Source organism: Adiantum capillus-veneris, chromosome 12, assembly GCF_014529385.1.
Source record: "Adiantum capillus-veneris isolate H3 chromosome 12, ASM1452938v2, whole genome shotgun sequence".
Classification (NCBI taxonomy): Eukaryota; Viridiplantae; Streptophyta; class Polypodiopsida; order Polypodiales; family Pteridaceae; genus Adiantum; species Adiantum capillus-veneris.
The window spans coordinates 37852049-37874925 of NC_140942.1; the positions used below are offsets into that span (position 1 = coordinate 37852049).

General features: G+C 41.5%; 1 protein-coding gene across 1 annotated transcript; it reads left to right on the forward strand.

The window, feature by feature from the left end:
- Nucleotides 1-7425: 7425 nt before the first annotated feature.
- LOC147445599 (uncharacterized) lies at nt 7426-8804 on the forward strand. Its single transcript, XM_086526074.1, has 3 exons — nt 7426-8357; nt 8447-8587; nt 8678-8804. Exon 1 carries the CDS (start codon nt 7443-7445, stop codon nt 8292-8294), a length of 852 nt encoding a protein of 283 aa, XP_086382200.1. The 5' UTR covers nt 7426-7442; the 3' UTR covers nt 8295-8357; nt 8447-8587; nt 8678-8804.
- The last annotated feature ends 14073 nt before the right edge of the window (nt 8805-22877 follow it).

Below are 22877 nucleotides of genomic sequence, written 5' to 3' on the forward strand. Positions count from 1 at the left end.
AATTTGGGGTCCAATAGGAATTGAAAAGAGAATTGGGGTCCAATAGGAATAGAGAAGAAAATTCCACCCACCATTTTCTATATAAGCACCCCCTCTCCTTTGTATTTTTAGACACACATATATTGCTAAGCTACTTGGATACTTGCCATGCTCAAGACTATGCTTAAGTAACTCAAGGTTTCCATTAAACCTTGCTCTTGCTCTCTCCCTCTTTTGAAGACCAAACCCCCAACTCTCTTACCCTCTTGAAGGTCAAACACTTGAGGGTTTTGTGAAGAAGCGCCTCTCTCCTTCCTCTTCACCATAAATCCCTCCCTTCTTCTTTGAGCCACATATCTCTTCAAGAAGGACTTCAACCCCACTTCCTTCTTCTTTAAAGAAGGTAATCTTCATTTCTAGTAGGATTAATTAATCCATGTGTTTTAATACTAAAAAGTTTTATGTGCATCATTTTAGGTTTAAGCTTTAATAGTAACCTTGGACTTAGGGTTAAGTAGTAATGGTAGCTATGCATCGTTAAGTTAAGTTTCAAAAGAAGATTTGCACTTTTAAGCTAAGCATTAATGGGAACTTTGCACTTAGATGTAAGCTTTAGTGATTACCTTGCATTTTTAGGCTTTAAGCTTTAATGGAAACCTTGCAATTAGGGTTAAGTGATAAGAGTATCTACGCATCATAAAGTTAAGCTTCAAAGGTAGATTTGCACTCGTAAGCTAAGTTTTAATGGTAACTTTGCACTTAGATGTAAGCTTTAGTGATTACCTTGCATTTTTAGGTTTTAAGCTTTAATAGAAACCTTGCAATTAAGAATAAGTGATAAGAGTATCTACGCATCATAAAGTTAAGCTTCAAAGGTAGATTTGCTCTCGTAAGCTAAGCTTTAATGGTAACTTTGCACTTAGATGTAAGGTTTAGTGACTACCTTGCATTTTTAGGTTTTAAGCTTTAATGGAAACCTTGCAATTAGGGTTAAGAGATAAGAGTATCTATGCATCATTAAGTTAAGTTTAAAAAGTAGATTTGCACTCATAAGCTAAGCTTTAATGGTAACTTTGCACTTAGATGTAAGCTTTAGTGATTACCTTTCATTTTTAGGTTTTAAGCTTTAATGGAAACCTTGCAATTAGGGTTAAGTGATAAGAGTATCTACGCATCATTAAGTTAAGCTTAAAAGGTAGATTTGCACTCATAAGCTAAGCTTTAATGGTAACTTTGCACTTAGATGCGAGCTTTAGTGACTACCTTGCATTTTTAGGTTTTAAGCTTTAATGGAAACCTTGCAATTAGGGTCAAGTGATAAGAGTATCTATGCATCATAAAGTTAAGCTTCAAAGGTAGATTTACTCTCATAAACTAAGCTTTAATGGTAACTTTGCACTTAGGTGTAAGCTTTAGTAACTACCTTGTATTTTTAGGTTTAAGCTTTAATGAAAACCTCGCCATTAGGTTAAGTGCTAAGAGTATCTATACATCATTAAGTTAAGTTTCAAAGGTAGATTTGCACTCTTAAGCTAAGCATTAATGGTAACTTTGCATTTAGGTGAAAGCTTTAGTGACTACCTTGTATTTTAGGTTTAAGCTTTAATGGAAAGCTCGAAAACTCATAAATTATAGGATTACCTTTTAGCTTCCTAAAATGGAAAGCTAGGTACCATAAGAAAAGAGTAGTTGTCTAAGCTCGATAGAAGTAGTTCAATTTTTGGTATTGAAGAGTATTTTAAAGTTTTCAATTTCAAGTTTGTTTGTAAATACGGGATGGGGGAGATAGGGGATAACTTCGCGGAATTGATCTCCCTGTTGTTTGAACTGAAAACTCTACAAGCTTCCATGGAGATGCCCCATGGATAGCAAAGGATTGCAAAAACCTGGGAATCGACAAAACGGGGATTGAACTTAAAAAGTTGGCATTTCCGAAGAGACATTAACTATCACATGCCTATGGCAAAAAAAACTCGCTTGTATTTTCTAAATAAACTTGACTGGTAGATAATTAATGAAAGTAGAAATTAAGGTTGATAAATGAATGAACCTGGAAATTATCAACTAAGAGTTAAAAAGGAATTTCGAGAGGTGATAGGGATAGCCCATTGCAAAACATAGATTTAATTAGGAGTTTTGAAGATTGTCTAAAAATGACCCACTACAACACTACATGAAGATATCGACGCGTATATATCGACGGCCATGCTTTTCCACGTGTATATCGACGTAATTAGCATGCGTCGATATACGCGTCGCAGTGTGCGTCGATATACACGTGGAAAGGCTTTATTTGCCACGTGTATATCGACGCGTATATCCACGTGTATAGCGACGCAAAAAAATTTGGGGAAAAAAAACGAAACCCGCGTGCAGGGGCCATTTTGGCTTGCTCATACCTTGGCCGAAACCTGTTGTGCAGGTATTATGTCCATCTCTGCCCTCCCCAACCCCTCCCTCTCTCTCTCTCTCTCTACATTGTGTGTGTGTGTGTGTGTGTAGGAAAGAGAGAGAGAGAGAGAGAGAGCGGTGTGTGTGTATGTAGGAAAGAGAGAGAGAGAGAGAGAGAGAGAGAGAGAGAGAGAGAGAGAGCGGTGTGTGTGTGTGTGTGTGCATGTGTGTGTGTAGGAAAGAGAGAGAGAGGTGTGTGTGTGTGTGTAGGAAATAGAGAGAGAGAGAGAGAGAGAGAGAGAGAGAGAGAAATGTGTGTGTGTGTGTGTGTAGGAAAGAGAGAGAGAGAGAGAGAGAGAGAGAGAGAGAGAGAGAGAAATGTGTGTGTGTAGGTAATCAAAGAGAGAGAGAGAGAGAGAGAGAGAGAGAGAGAGAGAGAGAGAGAGAGAGAATTAATGTATGCTTAGGAAATTAAAATTAAAGAAAAAAAATTAAAGAGAGAAATGAAATGAAATGTTATATTAACGTCTTCGAAAGGTCAAAGTGACCTATGAGACATGAGACAAGAAAGTTACAATGTGATGGATCTGATACAAAGTCAGAGTAAGAAGATGACAAAATAAAATATTATGGAATCCTAAACTGCTGGGTGTGGACTAAACGGCTAAACCAGCTAGCTGGGATAGGTAGATCATAGGAGATCCAGCATCTGTCTCGCTGGCGGATCTCATCAATCTCCTCCATGGTCGGTAGTCTGACCGAGCGTTGTGCATGTCGAGCCAAAGTGACCTAGCTAGATCCTCTGATACATCCTCTGTCGATGTTGTGTAGTCCTCCGCAGTCGTGGGCGTCTAGATCTCCCTAGCTCAGTCGCTCGTTCGATCAGTAGAGAGATAGGGAAGTAGAGAGAGAGAGAGAGAGAGAGAGAGAGAGAGAGATAGAAAATAAAGAGAGAGAAAGAGAGTTATATATATATATATATATATATATATAGAGAGAGAGAGAGAGAGAGAGAGATAGGGAAGTGGAGAGCGAGACAGAGAGAGAGATAGGAAAATAGGAAAATAGAGAGAGAAAGAGAGATAGCGAGAGCGAGAGCGAGAGAGAAAGAACGAGAGATAGGGTACGTAGACAGAGAAGAAACTATGGAACTAAAAGAGGCAAAGGGGTTTTGTCTGCTACATGCATTGCCATGTACACCTGAGAGTGCATGTATGTGTCTACCCATATAGGATTTGACCAATAAAGACGAGATTTTGACCCGGTGGTCCTGATCTCCGTACACCTTTGGACTGAGGTGTACGGAGATTGAGCAAGACTAGAGAATGCGAGGTAGTTTACATTGTGAGGAGTATATATATATATATATATATATATATATATATATATATATATATATATATATATATATATTAAAACAACATTCATAATCATTGTAGATGGCAACGTCATCAACTAACATGGAGGAAAAGATTGCATGCTCGTGCACGCTCTGCAAGTATCAAATCCTGCGCAAGCGTAGGATATGTAATGAGCATGTGCACAAGTACGGAGAGTTTGCTAGAGAAATCGTACAGAATCTGAGATACGACTCCTACGGAACGGGCATTGATTTCTGCGACATAGCACCTACATCTGAGAGAGAGAGAGAGAGAGAGAGAGAGAGAGAGAGAGAGAGAAAAGATTATGCGTGAAGGTCCGACCAATATAGAGCCACGGATGGAAGCAGAAAAGGGCTTACGGACAGAAGACGACGGCATGGAGGAGATGTTGGATGCCCTCTTCCAGACAAGCGAGGAGAATACGAACGAAGCAGCACCAAAAGCCGTGCGCCTATCTCCTGAAGACATGTTGAGGAAGTTGGCACGTCAACCAATCTATGAAGGCGCCAAAATATCTGTGCTTCGTACTTGTCTGGTGTTTTTGAATCTTCAGTCAGTGTACGGGTGGTCAGATGCAAGCGTCACTGCTTTGTTTAGGTACGTAATTTACAAAAGAGATTTTCCGATTGCAACGGTGATGTGCTCGGAGAGCTTTTTAATTTAATGTGACTTAAACAGGTTATTGCGGGAGCAACTTCTCCTGGCTGGCAATGAAATGCCCCCCTCCAGGCCAGACGCAAAGCAACTTTTGACCTCAGTTGGCTTGGACTACAACAAGATTCATGCATGTCCAAATGATTGCATTCTTTTTCACAATGAATTCGTAGATTGTCTATCATGTCCTAAGTGCGGAGCAATGCGCTACAAACAAGATGCAGTTGGCGAGACAGTGCCAGCTAAAGTGTTGCGGCATTTTTCTATTATTCCTAGGATAAAAAGCATGTTTCGTTGTGGTTCCATTGCAAAGTTGATGCGGTGGCATTCTACGAATAGATCCACTGACGCAACATTTAGGGTGCCCGTTGATTCAAAGGCTTGGAGGCACATTGAAGATACCTGGCCACATTTTAACAGTGAACCACACAATTTGCGTTTGGGCATGGCAATGGATGGAGTCAATCCATTTGGCTTGAGAAGCTCGTCATGAAGCACTTGGCCTGTGTGCTTTATCAATTACAACCTCCCGCCGTGGCTTGCCATCAAGAAGGGTCATTTGATATTAAGCTTGATTGTACCTGGTAAGTTCAAGGCAAAAAACATGCATGTTTATCTAGCTCCACTAGTTGACGAGCTCCAGGAGTTATGGCATGGGATCAACATAGCAGATGCGGTTGAACCAGTAGGACAACAGCATGCAAAGATCCATGGACTTCTTATGTGGACTATGCATGATTGGCCAGGATACGGAGAAGCTTCTGGTAATGGTTATTGATTTACAAAATTCTCCCTATTCGCAAGCCCTTTGCCTTAGCCTGATTCATGCTTTAATATATGCAGGGCTAACAACTTCGGGATACAATGCATGTCCAATTTGCGGACAGTCTTTGGATGTGCGCTATTCTACCTCTCTTTGAAAGACAATTTATCAAGACCACCACCGTTATCTTCCAGATGGCCATCACTTGCGCGAAGGTCATCTTGGTCGTGTCGAATGTCGTCCTATGCATGTACAAGAGTGGCGTCGCCGATGGGAGCAACATGAGGGGCAACCTGTTCCAGGAATGAAACGTTTGTCCATTCTCCATACGTTGCCGTACTGGGGTGATCTACTAATTAACCATTTGCTGGATCCAATGCATATATTCAAGAATGTGGGAGAGCTCCTCTGGAAGACAATCATGGGAATGAAAGACAATTGAGCTTCACGAGATGATTTGCAGTCAGTTGGAAAGATGCCAGAGCTATGGCCTTTCACCAATGCAGCTGGCCAAATAAAACTTCCAAGAGCGCCATGAGTATTGCTAAAAAACGAAGAGCGACAAGTGCAAAAGGGTGATTTCAGAGTTCAGGACGCCAACAGGATATATGCGATGTCTCAAGACAACATTCACCCGTGACGATCAACTGTCAGGATTGAAATCGCACGATTGGCATAAGTTCTTGCAATTCATTCTTCCAATTGCGATCAAGGGGTGTTTAACGGAGGAAGTGCGGACCTGCATATACAAGATTTCAGAGCTAGTGCGGTGGATCTCTTCCAAGGAGATACGGGAGGAATGTATTGCAGTCGCAAGGGCTAACTCCATTGAGGCAGTTTGCATGATTGAGAAGTATCTACCCACGAGCTGCCTAACTATCCAAATGCACTTGCTCGTCCATGTAGTAGATGAGGTTGCAGTGGCAGGTACACTCCACAGCCGTTGGATGTTCTTTCTAGAGAGGTTCATGAAAACACTTAAGGGTTTTGTTCGCCAAAAAGCGCGTCCAGAGGGGAGCATGGCAGAAGGATGGCTGGTGCAAGAGTCTCTTGTATTGACGACCGAATTTCTATCCATTTCTGACCCAGAAATGCCTCGACTGTGGAGCGATGAGGAGGATGCAAGACTGGTGGGAGAGGAGCCGCAAGGGCAAGGGGTGCCGAAGAAAATGAACCTGGCCATGCGAGAAAAGATCATGAAGTTCTGTATACTAAATTCAGCGCCGATGCAAAAATGGCTTGAAAGGCACGAAGAAGAGAAAGAGAGACACAATAGGGAGCGACAGGATTTCAGGCGAAGTCGAATGACTAGAGGCTTACCCTTGCCATACTATCTTGCTCCTCTACCTGAATTCCCTACAATGGCATAGGTTGGACAAGACAGTGAGAGCAGCTCAACAGATCGGAGAACCCATATCTCTAGAAGAGGAAGAGCTGGCTATTGGATGTGACTGGAAGTATCATACATACATGGCACTGTGGTCGCATGGAAAGCATTTCAGAACACAACAAATTGACAGCAGAAGAAACACGTTTGACAGTGGGGTAATGGTTAGTTTCATGCAAAAGAGCAGGGCCAGTGCTAGAGACACGAATGAAAGCACTAGCAACCTGGATTACTGTGGTCTGGTGTCAGATATCCTGAAAGTAAGCTTTTCAGGCGGTTTGAGATGTTTTTGTTGGATGTGAAGTGGTTCAAGGTGATTACTTCTGGTCGCAATGAAACGATACGCAGAGATGGAAACAAACTTGTGCAAATAGATTCTTCAAAGATTTGGACAGATGCGAGCGACACATTTGCTCTCCCCGAACATTGCGAGCAAGTGGTCTTTGTACCGGACCCTCGAGAGCGACAATGGTGGTTTGTTGTTCAGGTTGCTCTAAGAAATAAACAAGTATTTGAAGGGCAAGATCTCCTGGAGGAAAGTCAGTCAGACGGCGTCCATACTACTGTGACATTAGATGAGATGGACGAAGTTATGGCAGAGGAAGCTGACAGATATACGAGGGATGATGCAGACGAGCCAGAATTGACACTTGTAGATGAAGATGCAATGGGTGAAGACAATGCCAGAACGAGTTGGGACAGAGTTATGTTTGCAATTAGAGATAGACGATGATACGGTGCAAGATCTTATCGATGATGCCTCACTCGTCGAGGCCTAGACCTGTAAGTGTTTGTGTAAAGACGTTGATTTAAAATTAAGCTTAAAGTTAATTTAAACAATTGTGTTCTGACGCTTTATTTTACTTTCTTTGTGCAGGACTTTAGTATGGCAGACCAGATTCCAGATCCCGCTTCCATGAGTGCAGATGCATTCATGGGCTTCATTACACGGATGACGCCTACTCAGATGGCAAAGGCTTCTCAGTACTGGGTAGCCAAAGGCACGGGTACTATGCCTCCGGGTTTCACACCGGAGGGTCCGACGCCTAGGGGGGAGACGCCTACGGGGGGGAGGACGCCTATGGGTACGACTCCTGCTTCTCCCATCACGGCCGCTTCGACACCTAGGGGTGGGACAGAGGCGGGTACGTCCTCATCTCCGCAGCACATGCGCACTCGCCGATCTCGGCGATCGTCAGGTGGAAGTGGTGGTTGCTATGGAGGGGGGTCCACAGATGCTTCGACCCCTCCTCGCTCACGACCCCCGTCCTACCCAGGCACACCTCTCGACACACCTCTTGGCACACCTCAGACACCTTGGGGGGCACACGATCCTAGTGCCTCCAAGCTCTATATTGTACAGGCAGATGGTTCTGTTGACATGGATAGAGTCGCGACTGAGATGCGACAGCGGATTCGCCAGCTCGCGGAGCTGCAGTTTTCGACAAGTCTTCTGACGTATTGGGGTGATCAGGATGGGGACAAAGTCAATTACATAGTGGAGACCATCCTGAGAGAGTACCGGCCTGCTCCGGGTTCTTTCGCTGTTCCGAGGAGGTGGATCAAGGGTGTTGCACGGGACACCATGAAACATCGACGAGATGCAGCTCGGAAGGCTTTCAGGCCCGGCTGGCCGAAGCCTTCGGGCATCCCACACGAGACGTGGCTGCAGATCAGGCAGGATGAGCGGACAGCGGACACGCGGTTCACACAGCAGCGTGAGGCCGCGCAGGTATAACACGTGACCAGGGGGACATCTCATCTTGGCAGCGGAGGCTTCGACACCTTTCGCTATAAGTTTGTGAGTTTCTAATCCAATCTTAACTATGGCGTTTTTTAAAACGCAATGAATCATGTATTCTTATTACTTTGATTTTTGTATAAACACAGAATCTTGCGATGCATCGAGCTCTGACACGCCAGGAGGAGTCAGATGGATATCGCAGAGGTATCTATGAAGTACTAAATGATCTTGAAGCTTCAGGAGAGCTTGTAGACTGGGAGGCCTTACAGTTTCGCTGATCGCTTGAGGTGAGACGTTAATATGTGTGAGTTGATTTAATTAAGTAAGTATATGTGAAGTAATATCCATACTAATTTTGTGAGTTGTCCTATGTGCAGGTTGCGACGCCTAGTCATTAGTGGACCGGATTTCATATATATGCTTTGTGAGACACAGACACACTTCTGTGTCTCTTTTTTGTACAGACAGTTATTGTTTCCCTCATGGTTATGATTATTGTCATTGTTATTGTATAGACATGGTTATTTCTCCTATTCTTGTATAGACATAGTTATGGTTCAGGTTTTGTTAATGGTTATGTTTAACTTTCTGGTTATGCTTATGGTTATTGTTAATTTTGTTTATGGTTATGGTTATCTGCATTATGGTTATGCTTTTAAGTTATGGTTATGGTTCGTTATGGTTATGCTTTTAAGTTATGGTTATGGTTCGTTATGGTTATGCTTTTCAGTTGGTACGGTACTTGTCTTTCATTGGCCTTAAATATCATGTGAGATCCTACATAGATAGCATGTAGGAGGCGTATACATGATATGGTTTTTTTTTTAAAAGTTTATGTAAAAACAAAGGGAACTCTGCCGAAATTTCTGCGCGCGGGAGCATGGTTGATTTTGGTGCTGCTCGCTTTCTTGGGCAGAGGGTAGGAAGTCTGGCTGTGGTTGTGTCCATCTTTTAACTAGGCACAGGCCAGGCTACCTGCCCTCTACCCAAGAAAAAATAAATTCGGTTATGGTCGTCGCTATCTGCGTCGCTATGCGCGTCGCTATCTGCGTCGCAAATGGCGACAGGTTCACAGGGACGCGGATATCGACGCACATAGCGACGCAATGCGTTGATATCTGCGTCGATGACACCTTTTTTTGTTGTAGTGACCGGGAACCAAGATGGATCTTCTTGGGGTCAATTTGATTGAAAGGCCGGCCCATTGAGAGGATTCTCTTGGGGAACTTGTCGGAGATTGGCCCTTATCGGCTAGAGCAGTGTAACCGGCAAGTTGTTATACCTAGGTCATTCATGCCCGAGGGATAAGGGATGAATGGGTTTGTTTTATTTTTGCCCGGCCAGGTGAAGTATTCGCGGTATCTTATTGGAAATCGGCCATAATCTGGGTATGGCCTGATGCCAATAGTTGGATGAGAAGGTTATACTCAGGGAGGATGATGTGAATTTAATTAAGGAAATTTGTTCGACTTGGTTGCTTAAAAAGGAACTGGAAAGGCTAGGAATATAGGGGCTATCCTGTGCATTTATCACCAGATGGTGCTATACCTCTCGAAATAAAATGCTGAGGAAGGAATGATTAAATTACTTGATGAGCCTTTCCCAAACCATTAATTCTGGAAAATATTGTGAAGGTGTTGCCATTTTGATGGCTTGTAACCAATTATCTTTGCCTGAATGGGGAGGCAAGATGAATTGGTTGAAACTAAATGTGTTGCATGATTAGTTAGAAAACTAGTTACAAGCTAATTATAGCAGATAAAGAAAAGGAAATGAATTAAAAGTTTCTAGAAAAAGATCTGGTGGGAACAACATATGAATTTCCCTGAACGAGGGTATGCAACAGATTGCATGATGCTTGTTGTTTGATGATGTCTGATAGACTATTGTCTTCCTGATTTTGTAGTAGTTAAGTACTACCTCGGGAAGGGATTTTCATGAAATGGTTCGGTGGGTGGGCGGATCCGGACGGTCAGATGGTCGGATGCTGATTTAAAAATTTTATGTTAAACGCTAGGACTACGTGGATAAAAATGGGTAATCGGGGACGAGCGAGACCAGGTAGGATTGCAGGATCCCTCTTCTTAGGGGAAAGTGATAACTGTCGTGCCTGCTTGTCAGAAAAAAGGGTTATCGCCATGAACCAAGGGAGAACAAGAAAGCAAGAGCAGATCCTCAAGTTAAAGACCAATAGAATCAAGACTAAGGACCACAATTTTGGGTGCGGAAAGCTGGCAAGGACAAATTGATTATGGGAATCGGATAGAATCATTGAATGAAGGGATGTACCCCCTTGGGTTGGCATTCGAGATAGGCCGGAGTCCTGTCTGAGTGTCGATCCCAAGTGGAGGGATACCTGCAGATAGATCTACGTCATTCCCTGGGACGGTCTGGAGGACTCAGGGAGGTGAGTAGGGTTGGAGTCTGGGTATGGCCCTCACAAGTGGTATCAGAGCAGGTTGTACCCCCTTGGGTTGGCATTCAACATAGGCCAGAGTCCTGTTTGAATGTCGGTCCCAAGTGGGAGGGATACCTGTAGATAGATCTATGTCATTCCCTGGAACGGTCTGGACGACTGAGGGAGGTGAGTAGGGTCGAGTCTCGGTATGGCCCTCACAAGTGGTATCAGAGCCTAATTTTGAATCTTGGACCTTGGACTTTTGGATTTAAGATTAATGCATGAGAGAAAAACAACTCTGTCTAGCACCCAAATTTCAATTATATTACAAAATGAAGTCTTGATTTTTCCAATAATTATTCAAAATAATTTCAAGTTGGCTTGGGATCTGCCAGAAGAAATTCAACGGTTTATCTATGAGAGGATGGAAGCAGCTACGCTAGAGTGAAAGCTCACTATGCTGGAACATTTTAGGGAACTCTTACTTCCAGAAACCTATACTTGTCCCTGGGATTTAAGCAAGTGAGAAGTGTGAGTAAAGCTGGAAATGAACGATATAGAAATTTGTGAAAGAATAAGTAATGCACTTGTGTGAAGACGCATGGAAGTGGCATAAATGAATGAAGACGCATGCACTTGTGTGAAGACACATGAAAGTGGCATGGATGAAACTTTTACTGAGCTTTACTTGTCATTCTCCCTTAAGCTTAGTAATAAGGAGCAAGATTGGGTAGAGTAGCTGCCACATGAAGAATTAATTTTTGGGACATTTTTTGAAGATAATTTTGAGTAGTAATGAAGAAATCCAAGAAGGTCTTGTGATTAGCCACAGATAAAGCTATAAGTATATATAGCAAGACTCGTTTTGAAATTACTGATGGCTTGGAATATTCAAGAAGAAAAATTTTATAGAATAGTCCTGAAAGAATGGGGATAGCCGAACCAGAGAACATGTTAGTTATGTTGAGACACCTTATCAAACTTTTCTCTCCTAAGAAAAGTGCCATTTCTACTAAGAAATGGAGAACATGTGGATCGAATTGAGTTACACGTTTAACCCTATGGGGACGCGTACTAGTATTGAATAATTTACGGATTCCAATGATGAGAGAAAGCTGAGATTGGAACCAAAGAGGTATAGTATGGTCCAATCTTATTTCCATATTTTGAAAGTAAAACTTCTACTTATAGCATCTAAATTGCCTCATGAAAAGATGTTTATTTATCCAAGCTAGAATTCTCTCTCAGAATTGTGCTAGTCTCTCTTGCTAAATAAAGAATATGACATTTCAGATAGTAACCATGCCACCCCGTCGAAATCTAGGAGAATGAGTTGCTCCTACTGTTGTGCCGATAACCAGCCCTGAAAGACCTGAAAACCTTTCAGAGCAAGTTTCACTTGAAGTTCCAGTAACCTTTATACCTAAAACCACCACTGTTGATGCTACTCCGTACGTAGCCTCAACTTATTCCAAGATAGATCTCAGGTCATGTTACTACCAGGTTAGGATCAAGGAGGGAGACATTCCCAAGATCGCCTTCAACACCAAGTTTGGGCATTACAATTTTACAGTTAGGCCTTTTGGACTAACTAACACCCCTGCTACCTTAATCGCGTGGGAACAAATCTCTTCCCAAAGAAGTTAGAGGTATTTGTTTTGGTCTTCGCGGATGACATTTGGTTTATTCAGAAGCCAAGAAGATCGTAGACAATATCTATGACAATGTCTTAAAAAGCCATTGAACCTGTTTTGAAGCTTCCAAATTTTGGATAAGGTTTTTGAATTTCCAGTAGCGGATGTCATGTCCCCTCTAAATAGGAGGGATTCTACAGCAAGAAGTTTACCCCGTAGCCTATGAATCTTGAGGGTTTAGGATCCTATCCAACGCATGTTGTAACCACTCCTCTTTTAGTATTACTATCCCTTTGCGATATGTAAGCTCATGATACTGTAATTTTTGGAAAAAGAAGATCAATCCAAACTTTTACTTTCAAGTTCTGGAAACTAAAGAGAAGCAATTGCGGCACAGGACGATTCGAGAAGTACTAATCAAATGGAAGGGATATCCTGTTGAAGATGCTTCTTGGGAGGACTGGGACCAACTAATTATCCAATTTCCAAATTTTGGCCCGATGAGCCCATGTAATTCATCTTTTGGAATCAAATCAATATCTCCCTTTTGTCCAAACCCTTGATCATATTTTTGGTTGGTTCTTCGGAACAACTTATTTTTGGTTGGTTCTTCGGAACAACTTATAATTATTCTTCAAAATATCGGTGGCACTTTGGATGTAATTTTTATGCGGATGTAATCAATCATCATATTTATGGAATTCAAGCATCTCTAGTTAGTCAATTCTTTTGAGATTCAAATCGTCTATGGTTTTTTTAACAAGTCTAATTCTTATGATACATGAAATATCTGATTACCAAGTGAAAGATGAGACAGTAAGCTATAGACATAAGAGAAATAAAGGATGGAGGAAATAAATTGGGTACACAAGGGAGGAGATATTGCAAGATTTAATTGAAAGATCAGTATGAAATCCTTAACTATCAAGAACATGGTATAAGTTGGATGATATCAATAGAGAACTGAGTCAACGCTCAAAACAGAAAAAGTTAAAGTCTAGGTAAGAATGGTAAGATTTTTACAAAGCATATTAAGGCTAGATAGAGAGTGAAGTGAAGAAATGATCTTCAGACCTCACAAGAGAAACACAATCCGGTCACACCAAAGGAAGAATACCTAGTTGAGTAAGATCACACTCAGTAATTAAAGTAACCCTGAGTCATTAAGACTTGTTTATGATTAAGACTTTTGAATCAGTGCTAAAAATGGAAGAGTAGTGTATTATTCAAGGTCCATACTAGCTTCACTGTCCTTTAATCTAAATACCCTAAAGTTACTGACCATCTTCGATCATAAGTTGACCAAAGATTGAGTCTGTCTACTCTCTAAAGCATGTCCCGAGCTGAGGACAGCTCTTTCTTTTGGTTGGAGAGTTTGTAAGGTACCTCCCTAAACCCTAGAGCCATTCTTTTCGGCCTAGAAAATAATTTAGAAAAAGTAAGACCGACAAAGAAGTTATATGGACAACAAGACTTTACTCCATAATGAAAAGACAAGGATATTTCATATAAGAAATTACGTCATCCCTATATTTTTTCTTTAAGATTAAGATTATTTTTATACTTCTTCATCAAAAGCCACGTGAGAACTGATCTAGATCGAGAACTAGGAGAAAAAGGGACTAACTTAATTGAAAGATAAAGTTAAGGGATAAGAGCTAAGAAGAAAATTGGGGTCCAATAGGAATTAAGAAGAGATTGGGGTCCAATAGCATTTGAAAAGAGAAATAGGGTCCAATAGCATTTGAGAAGAGAATTTGGGGTCCAATAGGAATTGAGAAGAGAATTGGGGTCCAATAGGAATCGAGAAGAAACTTCCACCCACCATTTCCTATATAAGCACCCCCTCTCCTTTGTATTTTTAGACACACATATATTGCTAAGCTACTTGGATACTTGCCATGCTCAAGACTATGCTTAAGTAACTCAAGGTTTCCATTAAACCTTGCTCTTGCTCTCTCCCTCTTTTGAAGACCAAACCCCCAACTCTCTTACCCTCTTGAAGGTCAAACACTTGAGGGTTTTGTGAAGAAGCGCCTCTCTCCTTCCTCTTCACCATAAATCCCTTCCTTCCTCCTTCAGCCTCACATCTCTTCAAGAAGGACTTCAAGCCCACTTCCCTCTTGTTTAGAGGAGGTAACCTTCATTTTTAGTAAGATTAATTAATCCATGTGTTTTAATACTAGGAAGGTTTATGTGCATCATTTTAGGCTTAAGCTTTAATGGTAACCTTGGAATTAGGGTTAAGTAGTAATGGTAGCTATGCATCGTTAAGTTAAGCTTCAAAGGAAGATTTGCACTTTTAAGGTAAGCATTAATGGGAACTTTGCACTTAGATGTAAGCTTTAGTGATTACCTTGCATTTTTAGGCTTTAAGCTTTAATGGAAACCTTGCAATTAGGGTTAAGTGATAAGAGTATCTACGCATCATTAATTTAAGCTTAAAAGGTAGATTTGCACTCATAAGCTAAGCTTTAATGGTAACTTTGCATAGAGAAAGTTCGTTTTTTTACCTCACGACACGCGTCGATGCGATTACAAACCTACATTTATCTTGTGCGTGCCATAAAGAGTATATATATATATATATATATATATATATATATACTCTTTATGGCACGCACAAGATAAATGTAGGTTTGTAATCGCATCGACGCGTGTCGTGAGGTAAAAAAACGAACTTTCTCTATATCTCAATTTTTGTCTTATGGTGTGTGCATGGGAATATAGCTACACTATATGTCCTGGCATGTCTTTGGACAAAAAAGAAAGGTCATTTATATATCTTACATAAGAAATAATCCTCATCCATAATTTTGCAATAGAATAAAACGTTTTTGTTACCTATCCTTGGGCTTGACATGGCTATCTTGCATAGATGAATACTTCAATGGTACATGGAGCACACTTCTAGCATGATATTTTGATATCTTTCTCGAAGGAAGTACCTCCAATCAAGGATCTTACTTTCTCTCTCTCTCTCTCTCTCTCTCTCTCTCTCTCTCTCTCTCTCTCTCTCTCTCTCTCTCATAAGCTAAACTATCAAGTAACCATTGCGGTCATGCACGATATCTAACGAATGCATGTCTCACACGTGTGAAAAGTCATTTTATATGTTGTATGGTTTAATAGATAAATCAAACTTTTGACTTTAATCATGTACTACATTCTAGTGGGGTGCTTAGTGTACCACAACATGGAGAAAAAGAGTGAAAGACATATACTATCCTTCGTTGAGAGAGAGAGAGAGAGAGAGAGAGAGAGAGAGAGAGAGAGAGAGAGAGAGAGAGAGAGAGAGAGAGAGAAGTATAGTTGCATTAATGCCGATTGTCTGAACGGCATGTGGGGAAGTCTTAAAAAAGAAACTTTAAAATACGTCATTGTGCCATTTATTCACATCTTGAGAGAGAGAGAGAGAGAGAGAGAGAGAGAGAGAGTTTCTCTATATTTTTTTGACATAAATATATTTAAAGATTCAAATGATCAAATACTTGATTCAATTCTCTATATTTGCCTAAAGTAAGATGCTTTTACTAGCTTCAACATGCTTTTATTTAATCATTAGATTAGAGAATGACTTCCATCAAGTGTCTTGTAGTTTGTTCAAGAGCAAGCCACTTGCACAAATTAGCCGGGAATATATATCATGGATCATCAACTCTGTCTTTCTAAAAATGGAAAACACCACCTTCATTTTTCTATATGAGAGCAACCACCACTTGACCTTGGTTTGCATCAAGCTTGACAAGCCAATTGTGTGGGTTCTAAACTCAATTCAAGGAACGTAGCCAGAATTATGATTGTGAGTATTCAAAAATTAGAATTTGGATTCATGTGGAATAAGCAATGCATGTAGTGATTGTGTTTAAATCATAACAAACTTGTCTGCTTGCAAGTGCATAAAAAGACTGTTGCTCATATATGGCAAGCTGTGTAGAAGTTACGAGCTAATTCTTCAGCTATAGACCACTCTACACTAGAGACATGAGTCTCATAAATAGAAGAGCAAGGAGTGGTGAGAAAAATCTTGAGGATGACAACGTTGTAGTGGATAACCTCCACATCTCCCAAAACCAGTATGTAACATTGCTAGACATTGACATGATTGTTCTGGTAATAACCAATGTAAAAGAATATGAAAGCCTTTCTATTGTCTATATACTTATTTGTTTTACAAAATGTTTGCAGATACTAATTATACTTGACATCAACAAATTGTTGCTTATTCGGGAGCCATAAAATTCAAATGCAAGCTCTCTCAACCTGCACAACTTCTACGTACAAAGTCATTTTACTGTCTTCTATGCAATTGAGGAACCTCAACCCTCTCATTGTCTGTTGGCGGATACGTCATGAGCGGAGGCTAGCATAGCAAGAACAGAACCAACAACTCTATGTCGGCCAAGGACGAAGCTTAACCCGTGGGCGCATGGAAACAAGAAGATAGATATCAAGCACCTTCTCGACCCTCTAAGACAATCTCTAATTGAGGAAATCAAATCCAAGCGTTCTATGCACTAGTGAAAGCAACCTAGGCTACGATGCTGATGCTATTAGAAACTAGGCCAAATGCATTTGAAATGTCACGAAACTCACATGATACACTCTTTATCAACAAGATCAATAGCCTATGGACTATAACTTGGTTGACCTCAAACTACCTCGTGCAAAAATCGTGTAGACAACAAAATACAGGTCACCATTTTTTGTTGTGCATAGTCCTGATGCGTAGCTATACTAGCCGGGGAACCCATGGGTACAAAGAAATCACCAAATGGACACTCGGGTTGCAAGAAAACTCACTCGAAAGCTCGTAGCAGCTTGCTTCGTGACTTCGTGGAATCATACAAAGTTAGCGTTTGATGGAAGACCTTACTGTTGCTAACTGGCGGTGTAGCTTTTGCAATGGACCTTCCCTACAGCGCATAGGGATGAGAAGAAATCTCTCTCTCTCTCTCTCTCTCTCTCTCTCTCTCTCTCTCTCTCTCTCTCTCTCTCTCTCTCTCTCTCTCTCTCTCTTTTTCTTTGTCTCTCTCTTAGGCACAGCGCACAATAAACTACAAATTTGATTAATTCAAAAGTTGGGCTTAGGGTTACAAAATTTAGCTTATATACAATTCCTCCTTAGAGGCTGCTCAAATATTACAAGAAAATGTCATTTTGCTTCAAAAATGATGATACAACAAGTTGGGGAAACTTCTTTTGTGTTTCACCGTCAACGCTCCCCCCTTCCGCATCCGCAACTTCCATGTACCAATAAATTTTTACGGTCAGGCACCAATAAATTTTTGCAATTTCTTTTTTCTAGGTTTTGCATCACGATATGGTCTTCTATGCAATTGAGGAACCTCAACCCCCTCATAGCTTATTGGCGGATACGCCACGAGCGGACGCTAGCATAGCGAGAATAGAACCAACAACTCTATGTTGGTCAAGGACGAAGCTTAACCCGTAGGTGCATGGAAACAAGAATATGGATGTTATGCAACTTCTCGACCTTTTAAGACAATCTCTAATCGAGGAAATCAAATCTAAGCGTTCTATGCACTAGTGAAAGCAACCCAGCCTACGATGCTCATGCTATCCGAAACTAGGCCAAATGCATTTGAAATGTCACGAAAGTCACATCATAAACTCTTCTCATCACAAGATCAATAGCCTATGGAATATGACTTAGTATCCGACCTCAAACTATCTCGTGCGACAATCGTGTATAAAAAGAGAGCACAAAATACAGGTCACCATTTTTTTTTTGCATAGTCCTAATGTATAGATGTACTTGTCGTGGAACCCATAGGTACAAAGAAATTACCAAACAGACACCCGATTTGCAAGAAAACTCACCCGGAAGCTTGTAGAAGCTCGCTTCATCACGTCGCCAGAATCATACAAAGTTAGCATTGGATGGAATCCCTCGTTGTTGATAACACGTTGGCGGTGTCGCTTTTGCAATGGACCTTCCGTAGAGTGCGTAGGGAAGAAAATAAATCTCTCTCTCTCTCTCTCTCTCTCTCTCTCTCTCTCTCTCTCTCTCTCTCTCTCTCTCTCTCTCTCTCTCTCTCTCTCTCTCTCTCTCTCTCTCTCTCTCTCTCAGACACATCACGCAGTAAACTACGAATTTAATTAATTCAAAAGTTGGGCTTAGGGTTACAAAATTTAGGTTATATAAAATTCCTCTCTAGAGGCTTGTTTCCACAACGTCTACTGGCTCCTCAAATATTACACAAAATTGTCATTCTGCTTCAAAAATGATGATTCAACAAGCTGGGGAAACTTTTTCTGTGTTTCATCGTCAACACTCCCTTCTTCCGCATCCATGTTGTCCGTGACATGATGGGTCTTGATCTTCTGTTTCTGGTAAAAGCTATCCTGGCATCAATGAATCCTTGGGGCTTTAGCAAGGAGTCATACCTTATATTGCCCAAGGTGACTGTGGAGCCGAATATTGTGCTATCATATGTAAAGAATCCGTAGGCTTTCTCATAGAAGCCTACATGTGGTAGCCGGGTAAAAACACGATCCTTTGATAGAGCAGATGTAATAGCTCTGGAGATGGCTGCTTCGACAAATCATATGTCATTGTGGTGACAATGTCACCCGTTGACACGAGTGTTGAGTATGTAGCTTTGGAAGGCGCGAACACTTCAATGCAAGTCAACAAGGTTTTACAGATTTTCCTAATCATCACACACGTCAAGTCAGGAGAGCCAGTGAAAGTCTTAATGGTGCCCTTCAAGGTTTTCACCATATAAGAGACACTTATTCTCTCTCCTTCCTTGGGTGGTGGCAGAGAGGGGTTATTAAGCCAGTTGGGATGCCTTTTTAGGATTCTGAAATGGTTTGCCTAGATGCAGACACGAGGGATCGGGCAGAATAGGAGGTCATCCCTAATGATTTTTAGGGCTTCCACCAAGTATTTCAGAAATCCTAGGTACTTTAGGAGCTAGACTTTTCTCCATCTTGGTTTGGGGGTCCACTATTTTCTCTGTAGCCTCTGTATTCTTGACATCTCCATCATATACTGGCTCCGTAGCTTCTGCTTTGACTCTCTTTCTGATCACCATCACTTCATACTTTAGGAGAGGATATGGGAGCATAAGTTGCATCCATACCTCCCTAAGCACATTTGTGGCCAGCCCTTAGACTCCTACAGAATGCAACATTCTTGTTTTCCATTCCAAGGCTGCCTTATGTTCCTCCGCTGTGGGCTTTTCTATCAAAATCTGGAGGCGTGTCTCCTCCTCTGCAATCAATTATTGCCCTTCTTCTGCTTGTGTCTCTAATTGATCTTCTTGGTGCTGCATATCTTCTGCATTCTCAGGAACTTCCATTGGCTCATCTCTGGAGTTTGTCCCTATTTTACCGGGCCGTGGTTCTGATTGTTGTGTCCTTGTTTCGGCTACCTCTCTTTGTAACTCTGTTATCTGTTCTTGAGCCATCGTATCTCTTTTAGTAGCTTCTTCTACTTGGTCAACCAACATTTCTTGTATTGTAGCCAGTTTTGCTGTTAGAGCACTTCATGTTCTTTTTTAAGCTCTTTGTGCTCAGCTTTCAGTCTTTCCTCCACGGCTAGAGATGCTTCTGCCATATGCATTCGCTGTCTTTGCTCGAGCCGTAATTCCTTTTGGAGTGCGGTGATTTGTACTTCCAAGGCTTGCATAACTTGACTACCCTGCACTTCCCGTACAGCCCTTGGTGTTGCCCTTAATCTCTTGATGGTCAAGTCCTGCTCTAATTTTTCTTTTCAGCTCTAGCACTCTCCCCTTTCACGTCCGCAACTTCCATGTACCAATAAAGTTTTGCAATTTATTTTTCCTAGGTTTTGCATCACGATATGGTCTTCTATGCAATTGAGGAACCTCAACCCCTCATAGCTTATTGGCAGATACGCCACGAGCGGACGCTAGCATAGCGAGAACAGAACCAACAACTCTATGTTGGTCAAGGACGAAGCTTAACCCGTAGGCGCATGGAAACAAGCAAATGGATGTCATGCACCTTCTCAACCTTTTAAGACAATCTCTAATGGAGGAAATCAAAGCTAAGCGTTCTATGCACTAGTGAAAGCAACCCAACCTACGATGCTCATGCTATCCGAAACTAAGCCAAATGCATTCGAAATGTCACGAAACTCACATCATACACTCTTCTCATCACAAGATCAATAGCCTATGGACTATGACTTAGTATCTGACCTCAAACTATCTCGTGCGACAATCGTGTATAAAAACAGAGCACAAAATATAGGTCACCATTTTTTGTTGTGCATAGTCCTAATGTATAGCTGTACTTGTCGTGGAACCCATAGGTACAAAGAAATTACCAAACGGACACCCAATTTGCAAGAAAACTCACCCGGAAGCTCATAGAAGCTCGCTTCATTACATCGCCAGAATCATACAAAGTTAGCATTGGATGGAAGCCCTCGTTGTTGATAACACATTGGCAGTGTCGCTTCTGCAATGGACCTTCCATAGAGCGCGTAGGGAAGAAAAGAAATCTCTCTCTCTCTCTCTCTCTCTCTCTCTCTCTCTCTCTCTCTCTCTCTCTAAGACACATCGCACAGTAAACTACGAATTTAATTAATTCAAAATTTGGGCTTAGGGTTACAAAATTTAGGTTATATACAATTCCTCCCTAGAGGCTTGTTTCCAAAATGTCTCTTGGCTGCTCAAATATTACAAAAAATTATCATTCTGCTTCAAAAACGATGATACAACAAGCTGGGGAAACTTTTTTTGTGTTTTATCGTCAACACTCCCCCCTTCCGCATCCATGTTGTCCGTGACATGATGGGTCTTGATCTTCTGTTTCTGGTAAAAGCTATCCTTGCGTCAATGGAATCCTTGGGGCTTTAGCAAGGAGTTATACCTTATATTGCCCAAGGTGACTGTGGAGGCGAATATTGTGCTATCATATGTAAATAATCTATTGTAAAACGGCTTTCTCACAGAAGCCTACATGTGGTAGCTGGGTAACAACACGATACTTTGATAGAGTAGATGTAATAGCTCTGGAGATGGCTGCTTCGACAAATCATATGTCATTGTGGTGTCAGTGTCACTCGTTGACACTGACACGAGTGTTGAGTATGTAGCTTTGGAAGGCGCGAACACTTCAATGCAAGTCAACAAGGTTTTTGCAAATTTTTTTGATCATCACACACATCAAGTCAAGAGAGCCAGTGAAAGTCTTAATGGTGCCCTTCAAGGTTTTCACCATATAAGAGACACTTATTCTCTCTCCTTCCTTGGGTGGTGGCAGAGAGGGGTTATTAAGCCAGTTGGGATGGCTTTTTAGGATTCTGAAATGGTTTGCCTAGATGCGGACATGAGGGATCAGGCAGAATAGGAGGTCATCCCTGATGATTTTTAGGGCTTCCACCAAGTATTTCAGAAATCCTAGGTACTTTAGGAGCTAGACTTTTCTCCATCTTGGTTGGGGGTCCACTATTTTCTCTGTAGCCTCTGTATTCTTGACATCTCCATCATATACTGGCTCCATAGCTTTTGCTTTGACTCTCTTCCTGATCACCATCACTTCATACTTTAGGAGAGGAGATGGGAGCATAAGTTGCATCCATTCCTCCCTAAGCACATTTGTGGCCAGCCCTTGGACTCCTACAGAATGTAACATTCTTGTTTTCCATACCAAGGCTGCCTTATGTTCCTCCACTGTGGGATTTTCTATCAAAATATGGAGGCGCGTCTCCTCCTCTGCAATCAATTATTGCCCTTCTTCTACTTGTGTCTCTAACTGATCTTCTTGGTGCTGCATATCTTCTGCATTCTCAGGAACTTCCATTGGCTCATCTCTGGAGTTTGTCCCTATTTCATCGGGCCCTGGTTCTGATTGTTGTGTCCTTGTTTCGGCTATCTCTCTTTGTAACTCTGTTATCTGTTCTTGAGCCAACGTATCTCTTTTAGTATCTTCTTCTACTTGGTCAACCAACATTTCTTTTAGTGTAGCCAGTTGCGGTTAGAGAACTTCATGTTCTTTTTTAAGCTCTTTGTGCTCAGCTTTCAGTCTTTCCTCCACGGTTAGAGATCCTTCTGCCATATGCATTCGCTGTCTTTTCTTGAGCCGTAATTCCTTTTGGAGTGCGGTTATTTGTGCTTCCAAGGCTTGCATAACTTGAATATTTGTCCCTGCACTTGCCCGTACAACCCTTGGTGTTGCCCTTAATCTCTTGAAGATCAAGTCCTGCTCTAATTTTTCTTTCAGCTCTAGCACTTCATCTTTTGATGCCTCTAGCTCGTCTTCTCCCCTTTCTTGTTCTTCTTGGAGAGTCTTGACTTCTCACAAGACCTCTACCATTTCTAGTGTTAGAGTATCTCGTTCGCTCTCAGTCTCTCTTAGTGTTGTAGTCAGAGTCACAAGATCCTTTTCGGCTTCCTCAGCTTTCAGGTGGGTAACTTGTACCAAACTCGAAAGGTCATACAATTCCATTTGCATATTATCTTCTCTGGTACGCAACATACTATTTTCTTCAGCAATGGTTAGAGACCACATTTTGACTTTGTCCAATATCTGATATGCGGCTCT